The sequence below is a fragment of the Dasypus novemcinctus genome, chromosome 9, assembly GCF_030445035.2.
Source record: "Dasypus novemcinctus isolate mDasNov1 chromosome 9, mDasNov1.1.hap2, whole genome shotgun sequence".
NCBI classification, from domain to species: domain Eukaryota; kingdom Metazoa; phylum Chordata; class Mammalia; order Cingulata; family Dasypodidae; genus Dasypus; species Dasypus novemcinctus.
The window spans coordinates 82,370,405-82,385,014 of NC_080681.1; the positions used below are offsets into that span (position 1 = coordinate 82,370,405).

The window sequence follows — 14,610 nt, forward strand, 5'->3', positions numbered from 1 at the left end:
TTTTATTTACTGTAGCTGGCAGCTTCTAATAAGCTGAGGCTTTGACAGTATTTCACATTTATTTATCTGAGCCAGCGCTTAGGATCAGGTGGCAGCTAAGTCACTTAAGGTTATTCAAATGCATCGAAAATGTTGCTTAATAATTCAGAACCAGTTTTCTCTGTTTAGAGTATTAAGATATTTTAAACCCTTCTAATTAGTCACTTCCAACAGCAGTTTAAACAGGGAAAAATCTGTCCCTTCAGAAAGGGCAACTGATGCAAACTTATTGTCAGCTCTTGTGTCTGTGGAGCAGATTGACTGAGGTTAGGGCCAGAGTAGAGGGTCCTGCTGGAGTAACCTGCTAATGGTATTGATGACAGGCTCTGCCTGCTGTAAGAGTGAGGCTAGGGGGAAGAGGTCTAGGGATGCAGCTCTTCTTGACTCCCATTCTTTGCATTTTTTTTTAAAGATTTATTTATTTTATTTATTCCTCTCCCCTTCCCCACCCCCACCCCAGTTGTCTGTTCTCTATGTCTATTTGCTGCGTGTTCTTTGTCCGCTTCTGTTTTTGTCAGCGGCACGGGAATCTGTGTTCCTTTTTGTTGCATCATCTTGCTGCGTCAGCTCTCCGTGTGTGCGGCGCCATTCTTGGCCGGCTGCACTTTCTTTTGCGCTGGGCAGCTCTCCTTACGGGGCGCACTCCTTGCGCGTGGGGCTCCCCTATGCAGCGGGCACCCCTGCGTGGCAGGGCACTCCTTGAGCGCATCAGCACTGTGCGTGGGCCAGCTCCACACAGGTAAAGGAGGCCCGGGGTTTGAACCACGGACCTCCCATGTGGTAGACGGACGCCCTAACCACTGGCCCAAGTCCGCTTCCCTCCATTCTTTGCATTGGTGGAGGCTCTAGGGAAGGGTGGGAAGACTTCTTGCAATCATATAATAGATCAGTCTTTCAGCAAACATTTGAACTCGTACTGTTTCTGGCAGTATACTAGGCCCTGGGAATAGATAGCCAGTAAGACCTTGTATATGCCCTTAGAATTCAACCTAACTGCAGAGACAGACACATAAACCAACAATTGCAAAATAACCTGAGAAGCACAAAAGACAGATTACTCAGTGTGAGACTATGGCTGATACTTTGGACTGGATCTGCCAGAAAGGGGTTCCTTTGCCTACTCAAAGTACAGGGTTGCTGTTGCAAAGGACAGAGTTGGCATTGCCAGAGCCAGTCAGTGTTCCAGTTCAAACACTGCCCTTGAGTCCGCCCACAGACCTTGCCAGCCGCCTTTTCTGAACTTAAGGTGACACAAAGGGGGTATGTTCACCCCCTTTCAGTTTAGTTCAGCAAACATGGATTAAGCATCTACAAAGCATAGAAAGGCACATGAAGGAGAGACAACAATGAACATATATGGTCCCTATATTCCAGGAGCCTATGGTCAAGTGAAAGGAAGAAGATGCACTCATGATTAATTCTTTGACAAGTTACAAGAGAAAGAGATTCATTGAGACCCCATCACTCAAGTCTGGTTTCATCAAGGTAGTGGCATTTGAGCTGAGCCTTGAAGGATATGTAGGTTTTCAACAGGTGGAATTGAGGAAGGACAGTCCACATGGAGAAAACAACATAAGTGAAGGTTCAGGGAGGGAAAGTGCAACACATATTGGGGAATAGCAATCTGCTCTGATTGGCTGGAGTATAGAGTCTGTGGTGGAAAGTATTTAAAGATAAAAATGGTAAAGAATGCTGGGGCCAGGTCACCACCACACTTTCAAAAAATTTAGGCCCAGATTTCATTTATTTGATGTTTTTTGAGAGATAGAAAATAGAGTAAACCTCTTTTGCCACTTAATCCTAAATGTCCTTAACAGTTTGCTTTATATTTTTCAGTGTTCCTTGATGTACATTCTCTCGTTTGATTATTTATTCAACATTAACTTAATGAGAGCATATAATGCACCAAATCCTTTGCTAGGTATTGGGTATACAGAAACAGGAAACAAACAGTTCCTGCCTTTTAAGTTGCTCAGTCTTATCCAGGAAACCCCCATGTAATGTCCAGTGGAAGATAAGCTCTAATGATCCTCATAGCATGTTCATATGGTGTTGCAACAGATACCAGCACCCTTATTTAAAAGACAAGGAAACACAGGAGGAGGAAAAGTGATTTGTCCAAGATCACACAGGTAGTCAGAGCAGTATACTCTGGTTAGGAGCCAAGCTCACAGTCTCCCAGAGGGTACTTGTCCCCATCCTCTACTCTGACCCTCTAGACCCTCTCAGGTCTGAACTGATAAGAAATGAGCATGAAGGAAAGGCTGACTGGGTAAAATGTATATCTCTCAGCCACCTTCAAGTACCACTTCCTCAGTATCCTCTCTTTGTAAATACTTCTATTTCTCATCCACAGTACTTTCCCTTAAATGCAAAAGGAGAGAGTTTGGGAACTTCTGGTATGGATTTGGTATTATCCAGGTGCCTGTTGTGCCATCCTTCAAAGAAAAAGAAAAAAGAAAAAAAAGTACCTGCTCTGTGCTTCTTGCCTTCCTGCTTTATAAGCTTTTGGGCAGATAAAATGTAATATCAAAATAGCTCAGAGAGAGCCTTGGTAACATTTAAGATATTGAACGTGCTGCATCTGGTAACTAGAAAATTTAATGATCTCCTGCTGTTTTGGTAATTGGATAAGTAAATACATCAGAATAAATCACACGGGCAAGTTTTTTGTATGTCGTTAGGGACTCAACTCTTTTAACTCCTGTTCAAAGCTCTAGCTCTTGGATGGTGTTTGTGTGCAGAGCTGTGCATGCACCATCTCACACAGCCCCATTTGGGTATTAAAATACATTAAAATGCTCACTTTCTCCCTAGCCATTGTGCCTGAAGAGCACATCTAGCCTGCCATTCCCAATCTCTCTGAAGCTAGGGGAGAAAGGTTTTGGTTTTTTATTTGTTTTTTCTCCACAAGTTTAAGCTATACTAATAAGACTTTCAAGCCCTTCATAATCTACCTCCAAACTGTCTTTTCAGCCATGTCTTCCATTGTAGGCCTCCTATAAGCCTTACCAGAAATATACCATTCATATCAAATCATATTTATGTTGCTCCTTCAGCCCACGATGTGTTTTCTCCATTCTTCACCTGCCACATTTTGATTATTCTTCAAGGCCCAGGTCAAATGTCACCCCTTCTGAAGTCTTTTTCATATTCTCAGACATAATTAGAATTTTAAACCAGGAAGAAACTTTTAAGATCATCTTTTAATCCAGATCAATCCTACCACCACCCATTTACAAGTGGGGGAAATGAAGTCCAAAGCAAATATGTCCTGTTGCAATGAGGAATCATTGAAGAATTTTCTTAGTGGTGGAGTAAAGGATAAACCCAGAGGAGATTGATGTATTGAGAGCCTATGAGGTGCTGGGTGTTGCTGTCATCAGCTTACACATGAGAAATTTGGGTCTTAAGAAGGTTAAATGACTTGCTCAAGAGCATACATGCAGAGCCAGGATTTAAAACCCTGCTTTTTCTTACTGCCTCCCTAATTAGCACTTAAACCATGCCTAGTGAGGAAACTCTGGGATAAACAATAATCAAGGTTTCTCAGATGACTTTTAAGCTGAGTTGATGTTCTGGACCAAACCAGGGGACCGGTAACTCTCCTTTTGTCTCTCAGTGCTCTATTCTAAATACAGTGGTCAGTGTTTTGGTCCAGACTTTTAGTCAGAGGCATACTAGGAACCATTCATACAAGGACCCAGCTGCCTTCCATGATATCAGCCTCTGAAAGTGAGGCATGTCTCCTAGATCAGTGCTTCCCAGCCTTCAAATCACTGCACACATTGAAAATGAAGTTTGTGCGCCTGATTGGGATAACCATACGAGGTCATTCAGGGTCAGAGGCAACCCAGCCTTGAGGATTCTGGCTGCACAAAGTCTTGCATGACTTCCCCAAGGGATGAGAAGACCAGCATCTCAGCACACCTGTAAACAGTGCACACCACTGGGGCTGTCTGCACTAGATTTCTCTTGCCACACTGCAGAATCCTCGTGAATTTGCCTGTATCTTGTTTATGCTTTCAAGTATAGTGAGGTTACATACTGCTCTGTAAAGTAGGACTTCCTTTTATTTCTCTTAACTGTGTGTCTTCATTCTTGGGAATCAACTTCCCAGGATGGGGAGACATGCCTATTCTCATTCTTTTTGTGCTCTATGATTCTGCAAACTTGGGTCTTCTCCTCTTTCTAGACTGAAGAGGTTTTTCCCTCCCCACCTAACCCCACTCCACTCTGGTAGAAGCCCCTCTATTCTATTCCCTCTGGGCCTTCCTTACTAACATCATTGCATCATAGTTTGGTGACCAAAGTCATCATCAGGAAAACCAATATAGCCACACCATGTTCTTGCAAGGAGAGGGTCACATCTTTTGTTTGGTGTCCAGAGTCTCCCTGACATTAGTAATATTTTAGGGTCAATGTCCTCATTACAAAACTAGTTTAAAGGCACAGGCTGGGAATGAAGAATTCAGGTTTGGTCCAACTCTGCCATGAATACGAGTAACCTTGGGCAAGCTCTTTGCATTTCTGGGCTTTTCTTTCCCCATCTGTGATAGAGATGGCCTGTAAAGACCCCTCCAGATTTACCAATCACTAGGTCTGTGATAATTGAGGAGCTCTATGAGTGAAATTTACCCAAATGCCTGAGGTGACAATATGCTCTGTTATGGGGAAATATGTGCTTCAGTTACATGAAGGGGGTAGCCCTCCTAAGCAAGGGAATTGATGTAGAATAAATAATCCAGTGTATGAATACAATCCTAAAATAATCTGGTGTGGTGGTTAAGAACACTGACTCTGAAACCAGACCTTTTAAATCCTTGCTCTGCCACTTCCTGCCTATGTAGGTCTTAGGCAAGTTTTATAATCTCTCTGAGCCTCTATTCCTCATTTCTAAAATGGAAGTAATAGCACCTCCCGCATAAGGTTGTTGTAGTGCTTATAAAGCATTTAGCACACTTAGCACCTAGTAGCTCCCAATAAATGTTAACTGTTGTTATTACTATAAAGTGATAAAAAACAAACAGGCTATCCTACAAGACACAATTTCCATCTCTTTGTCACCTTTGTTTTTTTTTTTTTTTTTTTTTTTGGTTTTTTTTTGTTTTTTTTTTTTTTTTTTTTTTAAGATTTATTTATTTATTTAATTTCCCCCCCTCCCCTGGTTGTCTGTTCTTGGTGTCTATTTGCTGCGTCTTGTTTCTTTGTCCGCTTCTGTTGTCGTCAGCGGCACGGGAAGTGTGGGCGGTGCCATTCCTGGGCAGGCTGCTCTTTCTTTTCACGCTGGGCAGCTTTTCCTCACGGGCGCACTCCTTGCGCGTGGGGCTCCCCCACGCGGGGGACACCCTTGCGTGGCACGGCACTCCTTGCGCGCATCAGCACTGCGCATGGGCCAGCTCCACACGGGTCAAGGAGGCCCGGGGTTTGAACCGCGGACCTCCCACATGGTAGACGGACGCCCTAACCACTGGGCCAAAGTCCGTTTCCCATGTCACCTTTGTTCTTTTAACTTTTCTCTCATTCTCTTCTTTCTACCTAAAAAAGTCATCAAGGAAAGAAAATGTCTTGTAGGCCCGCTATGCTTTGCAGCTACAGAAGCCCACCCAGCCTCACTCTGTAGCACCCACTTGTTCTATCACAGTTCTATAATGGAAAGAGGAGCATCTGTCATTTTGTTTCCTGGAAACTTTCACCCCAGTGCCACCTTCTTTCCTGTGGCAATGAGACACATAGGCTGAGGAGCTGCACAGGAAGATGTGTTGGAGATAAGTCATAGAATAGCTGCAGCAGGAGGAGTGGGAGGCCCTGGCAGGAAGAGAGGCAGGACCTTTCCAAATGGGATCATGTTACCATCTGCAGCAAAGGTTGAGAAGTTGCTAGGAGCTAAAACCAACAGGGTTATTGTAGTTACTATTCTTGATAATAGCAATCACTTATGTTTGTAAAGTACTTCACAGTTGTGAAAACTTTTGTACCCCAAAGAGCAGACAATCAGCAAAATTCCAATGCAGCAGTTCAATTCTTAAGTTCTCCTTCTGGTACTTTGTGGGTGTAACTGCCCTCTTTAGGATTCCCAATCATCAAACAGTGTGTAAAGAAAATGGACAATTAGCCTTTGAGACCAAGACATCAACAAAATTTGACAATAGCTAGAGAGCCTGGGTTCCTCTGGGGAACCAAAAAAGCCCATGCCACACAGCTGCGGAGCACCTGCTTGCTTTATGTTGAAGGGAAGAGCCAGTTAGTCGTGTTAACTGTCCCTGTTCAGAAGTAGGATCAGAGGCTGAAAGACAAGAAGGACATTCATTGGATACCAGGCTGGGAGCTCACAAACCTGGTTGCAAATTCTAGCCTTATATTTCATAACTATGTAATTTGGGTAAGTCCCTTAACCTATTTTGGCCTTAGAAAATTCATCCATAAAATGAGAATAATAAAAATATTTATCTCTTAGGATTGTTATCACCATTTAATTAGATAATATATAGAACATAGTGCCTGACACTTAGAAAACAACTAATAAAAGTAGTAACTTTTTGTGGTGATGAAATAATTATTAAGCTTCTGATATTTAATATGCATGTTTTCCTATTAGAATAACTAAGAGGTTACTCATAAGCATACCAAAAGATGAGTTGTTCTCCCAAGTTCAAAGTAAATGCTAATTTTGATCAAAACCAAAGCAGATACAATAAGTTTACTATATGCAGTCCTTCTCCTGTCTCAGAGGAGTAAGCTCTTATTGATATTGATTATGGTTTCAAATGTGAGCTCTACCAATTTCTAGTTGAATGAAATTGTGTGAGTAATGCCCTTATTTGAGCTTTGGTGTTTTCATCTATAAAAATGAGAATAAGTGAGTCCAATCTCTTAGGATAGCTGTGAGGTTTAGATAATATATTTGAAAGTGCTTTGAGAGCTGTAAAATAATAGTCATTATTATTATATATGCATTCTTCAGAAGGAAGTTTATTAGCACATTAATTTTGTGTTCAAATAACTTGGGTTTAAAGAAGCATCCCTTTAAGAATAAGCTTTATGTTATGGCTTTATGCTATGAATGGGAAATGTGTTTTAGAATTGATTTATGCCCTGGGTGGGTAAGGCTCTCTCATCTTCTAATCAAGGCCAAACAAACTTCTTGAAAAAAGGGGCTGTGACCCATGTATCAAGTTATATCATATCATATTTTTAAGCACCTGCTTGGTACTGTGGGGGTATTTAAAGCTTTAGGAGCCATTAAATAATATTCTTCCACTTAACTAAGTCAAAACCAATTGCAAGAATAAGACCAATTGAAATATAGACCTAGGACTCAGGTAGGGATAAAATGCCACCTTTTGTTACTTATAAAAGTTCATCAGTGACTGTGGTTTGAGATCAGCAGCCAAGATGCTTGCTATATATTCCTGGCCCCTATGTTAGACAGATTTGTCCACTCTGTTCTTGGCACAGCTTGATTTTGCTGTGCCCAGTCTCTTGTACTTTGTAGCAGGAGAGCAGGATGACTCAAAAAAGAGGTAAAGGAAGGCCTTAAGCTCAGATTCTTCTCCCAAACTCACCAGACTAGTCTCTTCTCACCCTCTGTAGGGTAGGAAGGGAGGTAGGAAGAGCACCCAGGAGTGTTAATCTAGCTGATGTCCTTCCATGTGGAAGCATTACTGTGAAATTAATACTACCTCCACCTCCAACAAAGATCTTGACTCACAAGAACTCAGGGAGGCAAAAAAAAAAAGTCTCAATTTCATAAATAAACAAACAGTGACCCAGGAAGTTAAATTTACCCATGGTCATCAGAAAGCATCAAGAATCCAACTCAGGTCTCCCTCCCTAGATCACCCTTAAACTTTTCCAACCATTGGGAAGCTCAAGCCTTACAGATGACATCTATTAAGACATAATGAATTCTAATAGCTTCCATGTGTCAGGCTCTGTGATAGCCATCCTTTCATCTAATGGAGAAGGAAATTGGAGCTTTACACATCTCAGTGACTTGTCTAAGAGCTGGATTTGATCCCGTGTTTCTATTTCCAAAGCTCAATCGCAGTCCAGTTGGCTCCATTGCATCACTAACCCCTACATTTTTCATTTTACAAATGCAAAAATTAAAGCCGAGAGAAGAAAAGTGATTTTCCAAAGTCACACTGCTAGAGCTAGGACTGGAATCCATACCTTCTGGTCCTCAATATCCTAATGATAATAGATAGCATATAGCCTTGGCAGTCAGTACAGGAGTTCAGAGGAGGAAGGGCTGGCTGAGGGCAAGCGTTCAGAAGAAGGTGGTCCACGGCTGAAGGAGTGGATTTCCCCATGCTTGGGGAAGTTTACTGTGCTCTGTCTATGTAGTTTGTCTGTCTGAGGTAAAGGATGAGACCTGGTTGGTAGAGTGCTAGGAGGAGTGGTACAGATGACGCTGTATAGGAGGAGTGGTACAGATGACGCTCTGGTGTTTGTGCCTCTTTGTGGGCTAGAAGAGGCTTGTAAATATCCTGCCAATGTGGTAGAAGATTGCTCCTGGGGGTCAGTCTATGCAGGGCTCCCTCTACTTACAATGTTGCCAGCACATGGCCTACAAAGTGGTGGTTGTTGGTTCCCCAGAGGGGAGCAGGCAAACACTAAAGTAAATTTGAGTACAGAGAGCTCTTCTCCCCTTGAAGAAGCTGAAACTTTCTGAAATGCAAATTTTACTCTAACAGCAGGAATACACTTTGATAAACCTTTATTGGTTTTTTGCTTCCCCATTCCACACACTGAGCCTGAGACCTATAGCTCATGGGGTGAAAGGGAACCCTATTAGGCCACTTAATGGGGGCAGACCTGTGTTCTGATTCTGCCTCTACCACTTACGCTTTGTGATCATAGCTAATCCTAATTTCTAGGTCTCATTTTCTAGTCTAGAGAGTGAGGCTAATTTTCTAAATACTACTTCAGTGCATTTCCCCTACATGCTCTTTTTTTTTTTTTTTTAAGGTTTATTTTTATTTATTTATCCCATCCTCCTCATTGTTTGTGGTTGCTGTCTGCTCTCTCAGTCCATTTGCTGCCCCCACAAGCCCTTAAAATACATTCTGAACCTAAAAGAAATCTAATCTAGTATTTTTTTTCTAAATGGAAAAATATTAGACCCAAACCTTCCTTTATTCAATTTTAAAATAAAAGCATTATCTCAGCAAAATGAAATAAATTTAAAAGGGCTGATAATAAGACCTATTACCCCACATGATTGTGAGTTAAAATTTATGTAAATATCTTGCAAATTATAAAGTACAGAAAATATTGCTGCTACCATTGTTTTTTAAATTACATAGTTCCTACTCTCAAATAGCTCCTAGCCTAGTAGTAATATTATATTTATGCTTGGGGGAAAAAAAACTAAGGAGCAGAAAGAACCCCAAAATTAGGGTCAGGAACTTGGGGGTGGAGTACTGCAGCTGCCACTCATCAGCCATGTGACCTGGGCCAAGTCACTTGACCACTGTGAGCCTCTGGTTGCCCACCTATGAACTGAACTGGTTGGACTGTTTGCATTTAAGGAGCTTTCCCCACCCTAACATTCTGGGACTCACTCAGTGTTGTCTAGAATGAGAACCTATCACATTGCTTCACATTTTTCTCAACAGCAGTGTTTCACTTTTTAGAAAAGGAACTGAGGCCCAGGAAAGTAACAGAAAGAAGATGTATATGAAAGATCAAACTAAGGAAATTGATCTAGAAAAGAGTAGCTCTGTTTGGTAAAGAACAGGTCCCATTTTTCTAACATAAACATGGTTTCACAAAGCCAATTTGCTGAAATATTAATTTAATGAGAAAACATATCCACTCAGGTTTTCTAAGTATAATGAGGAAAATGTCAAGATAGTTGACTTTCCTTTTCTAACTATAGACAAAGTCAAGCCATACCTCTTATCTGAGAACGCCCCTCCTCCCACAAGGAATCCCAAAGGGTGAGTTTCTCTGTTGATTTAGAGAGTCAATAATTCAGTAAAGTCCCAAGTAAATGGCAGAACACGAACTCAGATTGGGTTTTTGTATTTGTATTTTATAAACATTTCAGGATTTTTTTCTTCACCTTTGACCTTTTGCCATTCTTAAAATGAAGATTTATATCTTGGAAGCTTGGTTAGAAGCAGCCTCAGGATTATCTCATCCAACCTCCTTCTATGTGTGGCACCCTACTCTCAACACCACCTCAGGCAATATAGTCTAGTAGTTTAGCACATGGTTTCCAAAGCTAGTATATTAGAGTTCTCCAGGGAAACAGAACTAACTGGATATATATTATATAAATATTATTAGATTTATTATAGGAATTCGCTCACATGACTATGGGGGTGGACAAGTGCAAATTCTGTAGGGCAGGCTGCAAGCTGGAAACTCCCATGAAGGTTTTTAGTGAGGAAAAGCTGGCTGGCTGAAGTAGAGATGGAAATACTTTCTAACTGACTGCTGCAATCATCAGTTCTTCTTTTAAGACCTTTTACTGATTGGATGAGAGTTCTCTCATTGTTGAAGGCAATTAACTTACTAATGATTTAGAGCGACAAAAAACCCTCACAGTAACAATCAAGCCAGTGCTTGCTTGGCCAAACAACTGGACACCATAAGCAAGGCAAGGTGATACATGAAATTAACCGGCACGGCTAGATTTGCCTTGATTCGATTTCTGGCTTTGCCCTTAATAGCTCTGAGACCTTTGGCAAGTTATTTCATCTTATCCATGGCTCAGTTTCTTCATCTGTAAAATGGGGATGATAGTTCTTCGAACTTTAGAGTGCTATTATGAAGATTAAATTAGTTGATAAATGTAAAGTACTTTGGATATGCCTGGTACAAAGTAGCTTAATAAATGATAGCTATTATAATCATCATCATAATCTGCACCCCTATTAGAATGCTTCTACGGACAACAGCAGTCATTTGTACTTCCCTTCCCTACCATCCCATTTTCCCAAAGCACCTTGTCCAAAATGTTGGCCAGTACCATACTGGTTATCATGAGCTTTGGAGTCAGGCAGACCTGAGTTTGAAACCATATTCTTTCTGCAGACCTAGACAAGATAGCCCATGGTATCTTTATCTGTAAAATGGCAATAATAATATTACCTACTTTGCTAGGCTGTTGTGAGGATTAGTTGAGGTACTATATGTAAAGTGTTCAGCATGGCTCCAACTATATGGTAGGTGCTCACTAAATGATAGTTGTTATAATGGTGGTGATGACAAGGAGAAAAAGAGGAAGAGAGGGAAGAGGAAAGGTAAAAGAAAGAGAAGTAGTAGTAGCCACACCATCAGCTGCTGCTCTGTCTGTTAAGGTTCTTTCTGACCAGCTGTGTTCTGCTTCCCTACAACTTTACCCCAGCAGTCCTAGTTCTACCCACTGGAGCTACATAGTACACATTTGCTCTATCTTCTACTTGACAGGCTCTCAAATGACCAAAGAAGGCTGACACAGTCCCCTCTTGTCCCTATAACAGCAGCACCACCACCACTTCCAAATATCCTCTCTCCAGGTAGCAATCTCCCATTCTTCAGCTGTTCCCCAGAGAACATGGATTTGAGGTTCCTCCCTACCAAGCAAATGAGAATGGAAACAGATACTGTTCTTATTCACTTTGAAATTCCTGTCGGAAATGACCTTCACAGAAAAAAAAAAAACAATTGCCTGTGTTCTGGGGCACAAGACAGAGCAGCCCCAGCAGAGCCATCTTTGCTTTGAAGCAGTCCACTGCTGACAAAACTCCGCTGAACTTACAGAACGGAGTCTCTAGACATCGTGCATTACCTCATCAGGGAAAGGACAGATCTCCTGCTGAGCAGTTGAGTGGAAACAAGAAAAGCAGCTTGGTGTAATCTGGGCTCCAGGAGCTTTCAAGGAAAGAACTTCAGCTTTGAAATTAGACCAGGAGGGCTTCTACCCAAAGGCAATGCTCCAACCAGTGCTGATCACCACCTACTGAGTACATAACTGGCTCAGACACTGTAGCAGAGGCTTCACCAGCATTATTCCATGAAACCATCACAACCCATAAAAAACAAATTGATTAATCCCATCTTACAGATAGGAAAACTGAGTCACTTTGTGCAGCTGGGATTTGAATCTAGGTTCACTTCATTTTTTAAATCATTACGCTGTATAGACAGACCCCTACTAACCACGAGGCCTTAAACAAGTGGTTTAAACTACTTTGAGCCTCAATTGTATCATCTCTACCTACCTTACATGGTTGTGGGGATTAAATAAGGTAACATATTTAAAGAACCTGGCATGTAAAATAGATGTTTAAGGAATTTTAGTTTTCTCTTTCCCAAGTTCCAGCTCTCTCAAGAAATCATTGGGCAAGTTTATTTTTGGGGACACAATTTTCTCGTGTGAAAACTGGATGTGATTTTTTGAACCTCTAACCTTGCATGTTGGCAGCCCTGGAAGGGTGGAACTTGGGCCTGATGCTTCAGCCTCCCAGCCTCTTTGGCTTCCTAAAATATCTTCCTACTGATACTCACACCTCTGAGCACTATTATAGTTTTGGTTTCTCCCAGCAAACATCATGTTTACAAACCACAAATAACAAAGTAGAAGATGCCGGAGGAGCTCTGGCATGTTAATTAAGAACAATAGCAGAAGCAGCTGGGCAGAAAATGCCAACAAGTCAGAGGCAGAGGCAGCGGTAGCTCTATTTGTTGACAGAAGCCAGCGCAGTATTGTGCGTTAATTGGGGAAGTGGGTAAACATTTGCCAGCAGCTTGCCCCCCAGTGCATTGGAAGACAGACAGCAGGCTGGGCCCTCTCTCCCACCCTTCCTGCCCATCTGCCTATAGCCCAAAAGATACCAGAAGAGTGGGCTTCACTCTGGGTTCTTGTAAGTGGAGAGGATTCAGGAGGTGTGTGTGTGTCTCCTTAATGGCCCTCTTGGGCATACTAGTTTCCATTAGTATACAATCAGAGGATAGTGTTCCTCCTTCAGCTTGCCAGCCTGCCTGTGACAAGGCCTCCCAGTCCTCAGCCCCAGGGGCTCCCCCAGCTGGGAGAAGGCATCAGAGCTGTCGCATTAGATGTGGCTTGAGTTGAGCAGAGGACAAGAGTGCCTGCCTCAGATGCTGCAGTCTGCCCATAGGCCCAGAGCTCCTATATCTAGCAGAACAGTGGCCTCAGGCCCCACCTGGCCTCCCATCAGAGCTGCCCATTTATCTGTGTGTCCATCCTTACTGTCACTCACACACATACCAGCCATCATTGAACACCTGCTCTGTGCCAAACACTGCTATTTATATATATTTTCTCATTAAATCCTCACTTCAACCCTTTAAGATAGGTACTAACTCCAAAGTCACAAAGCTAATAGCCAATACAGCTGTGATTTAAACTAGAGTCTTTCTGGTTCCACAGTCCATGTCCTTTCCACTAAACTAGTATCTATCAACTTTTTAAAATGTATGACCCCTTTTGATATTCAGGAAAATATTGTTTCTTTCTCTCACTCTCAGGTCTAGAGAACCTCCATGTCCCTAGGAGAATATAAACCTAGTTTAGGATCCCTGTATGATTAGCATATCCCATCAAGCCAAGATTCTGTCTAGCTTTACTTTCAATAGTTCATAATGGGGATGGGGGGGAAATAAATAATAAATCTTGTAAAAAAATAGTTCATATTATAAAATATTTTTAATGACTAAAATATAAAATATTAAGATGGTAACTTATTTTTAAAACTAATCATCCCCATCCACAAAGAGATAGTGATATGTTTCCCAAGGCATCCTTCTTCCCTTCCCTCATCAGGCGATGATGAGGGCATGATGGAGTAGACATGCTAGTTTCTTACTTGGAGTTCAGCAGAAAGATCAACCTCAAAGGCTTAATTCTTGTCTCACCAAGCAGAAAAGGTCCTCCCTGCCATTAGGAGTTAGCCAAGCAGAGATCCTCAGGAATGCCAGTTGGTCATTTAACCTGCATCTTTTCTTGAGGACCCCCTGTGCTGCTGGCCAGGCTGAGATGTGCAAGGCCAAGGGAACTTCACCTGCCCAGAAAGAGATCAAGTCTCCTGAACCTATGCCCTGGGATCAAATGCCTGTTTCTCCACTAAGCGTTACACCTTGACCTCTCTCTCAGCCCTGGTTTTCTCACTGGTAAAATGGGAATGAGACCACCTACATCATAGGGTTATTTGGTGATCAAATAAAGTAATAGATGTGAAACTGTTCATTCTAGCACATAGTAGGTACAAAATCAATGTACATAGATAGAACCTGAATGCCATGTGGAGAAAATTGTGCTTGTCCAGTCTTTTGAGCATGTGTTTTCTTGCTTTTTAGGTAACCCAGTTGGACCCAAATAAATCATTATTGGAGGTAAAGCTGTTCCCTCAAGAAACCCTTTTCCTTGAAGCAAAAGAGTAAACATGGCCCAGCGGTGGAACCAGTCATTCCATGACAACACAGAGGCCTATATCAAGAGAAGGGCTCCTCACCAACCCACCCAACACGCTCGTCTCACAATTCAATGTCACAATTCTGCCTCTTGCAAGATTGCTGGGGAAAAAAAGTAATAATAAACATAGCTACTTAAAATTT

The 14,610-nt window shown here is 41.9% G+C and overlaps 1 protein-coding gene across 3 annotated transcripts in view; it reads left to right on the forward strand.

Annotated features, from left to right (window-relative positions):
* Positions 1-14,610, forward strand: part of FAF1 (Fas associated factor 1) — a 573,725-nt gene extending 559,115 nt beyond the window's left edge. For all 3 annotated transcript variants that reach the window (XM_071217456.1, XM_004476483.5, XM_071217457.1), the window contains one exon: positions 14,353-14,610. In XM_071217456.1, coding sequence (XP_071073557.1) covers positions 14,353-14,436 — 84 coding nt within the window. In that variant the 3' untranslated portion in view covers positions 14,437-14,610. The remainder of the gene's footprint in view (positions 1-14,352) is intronic.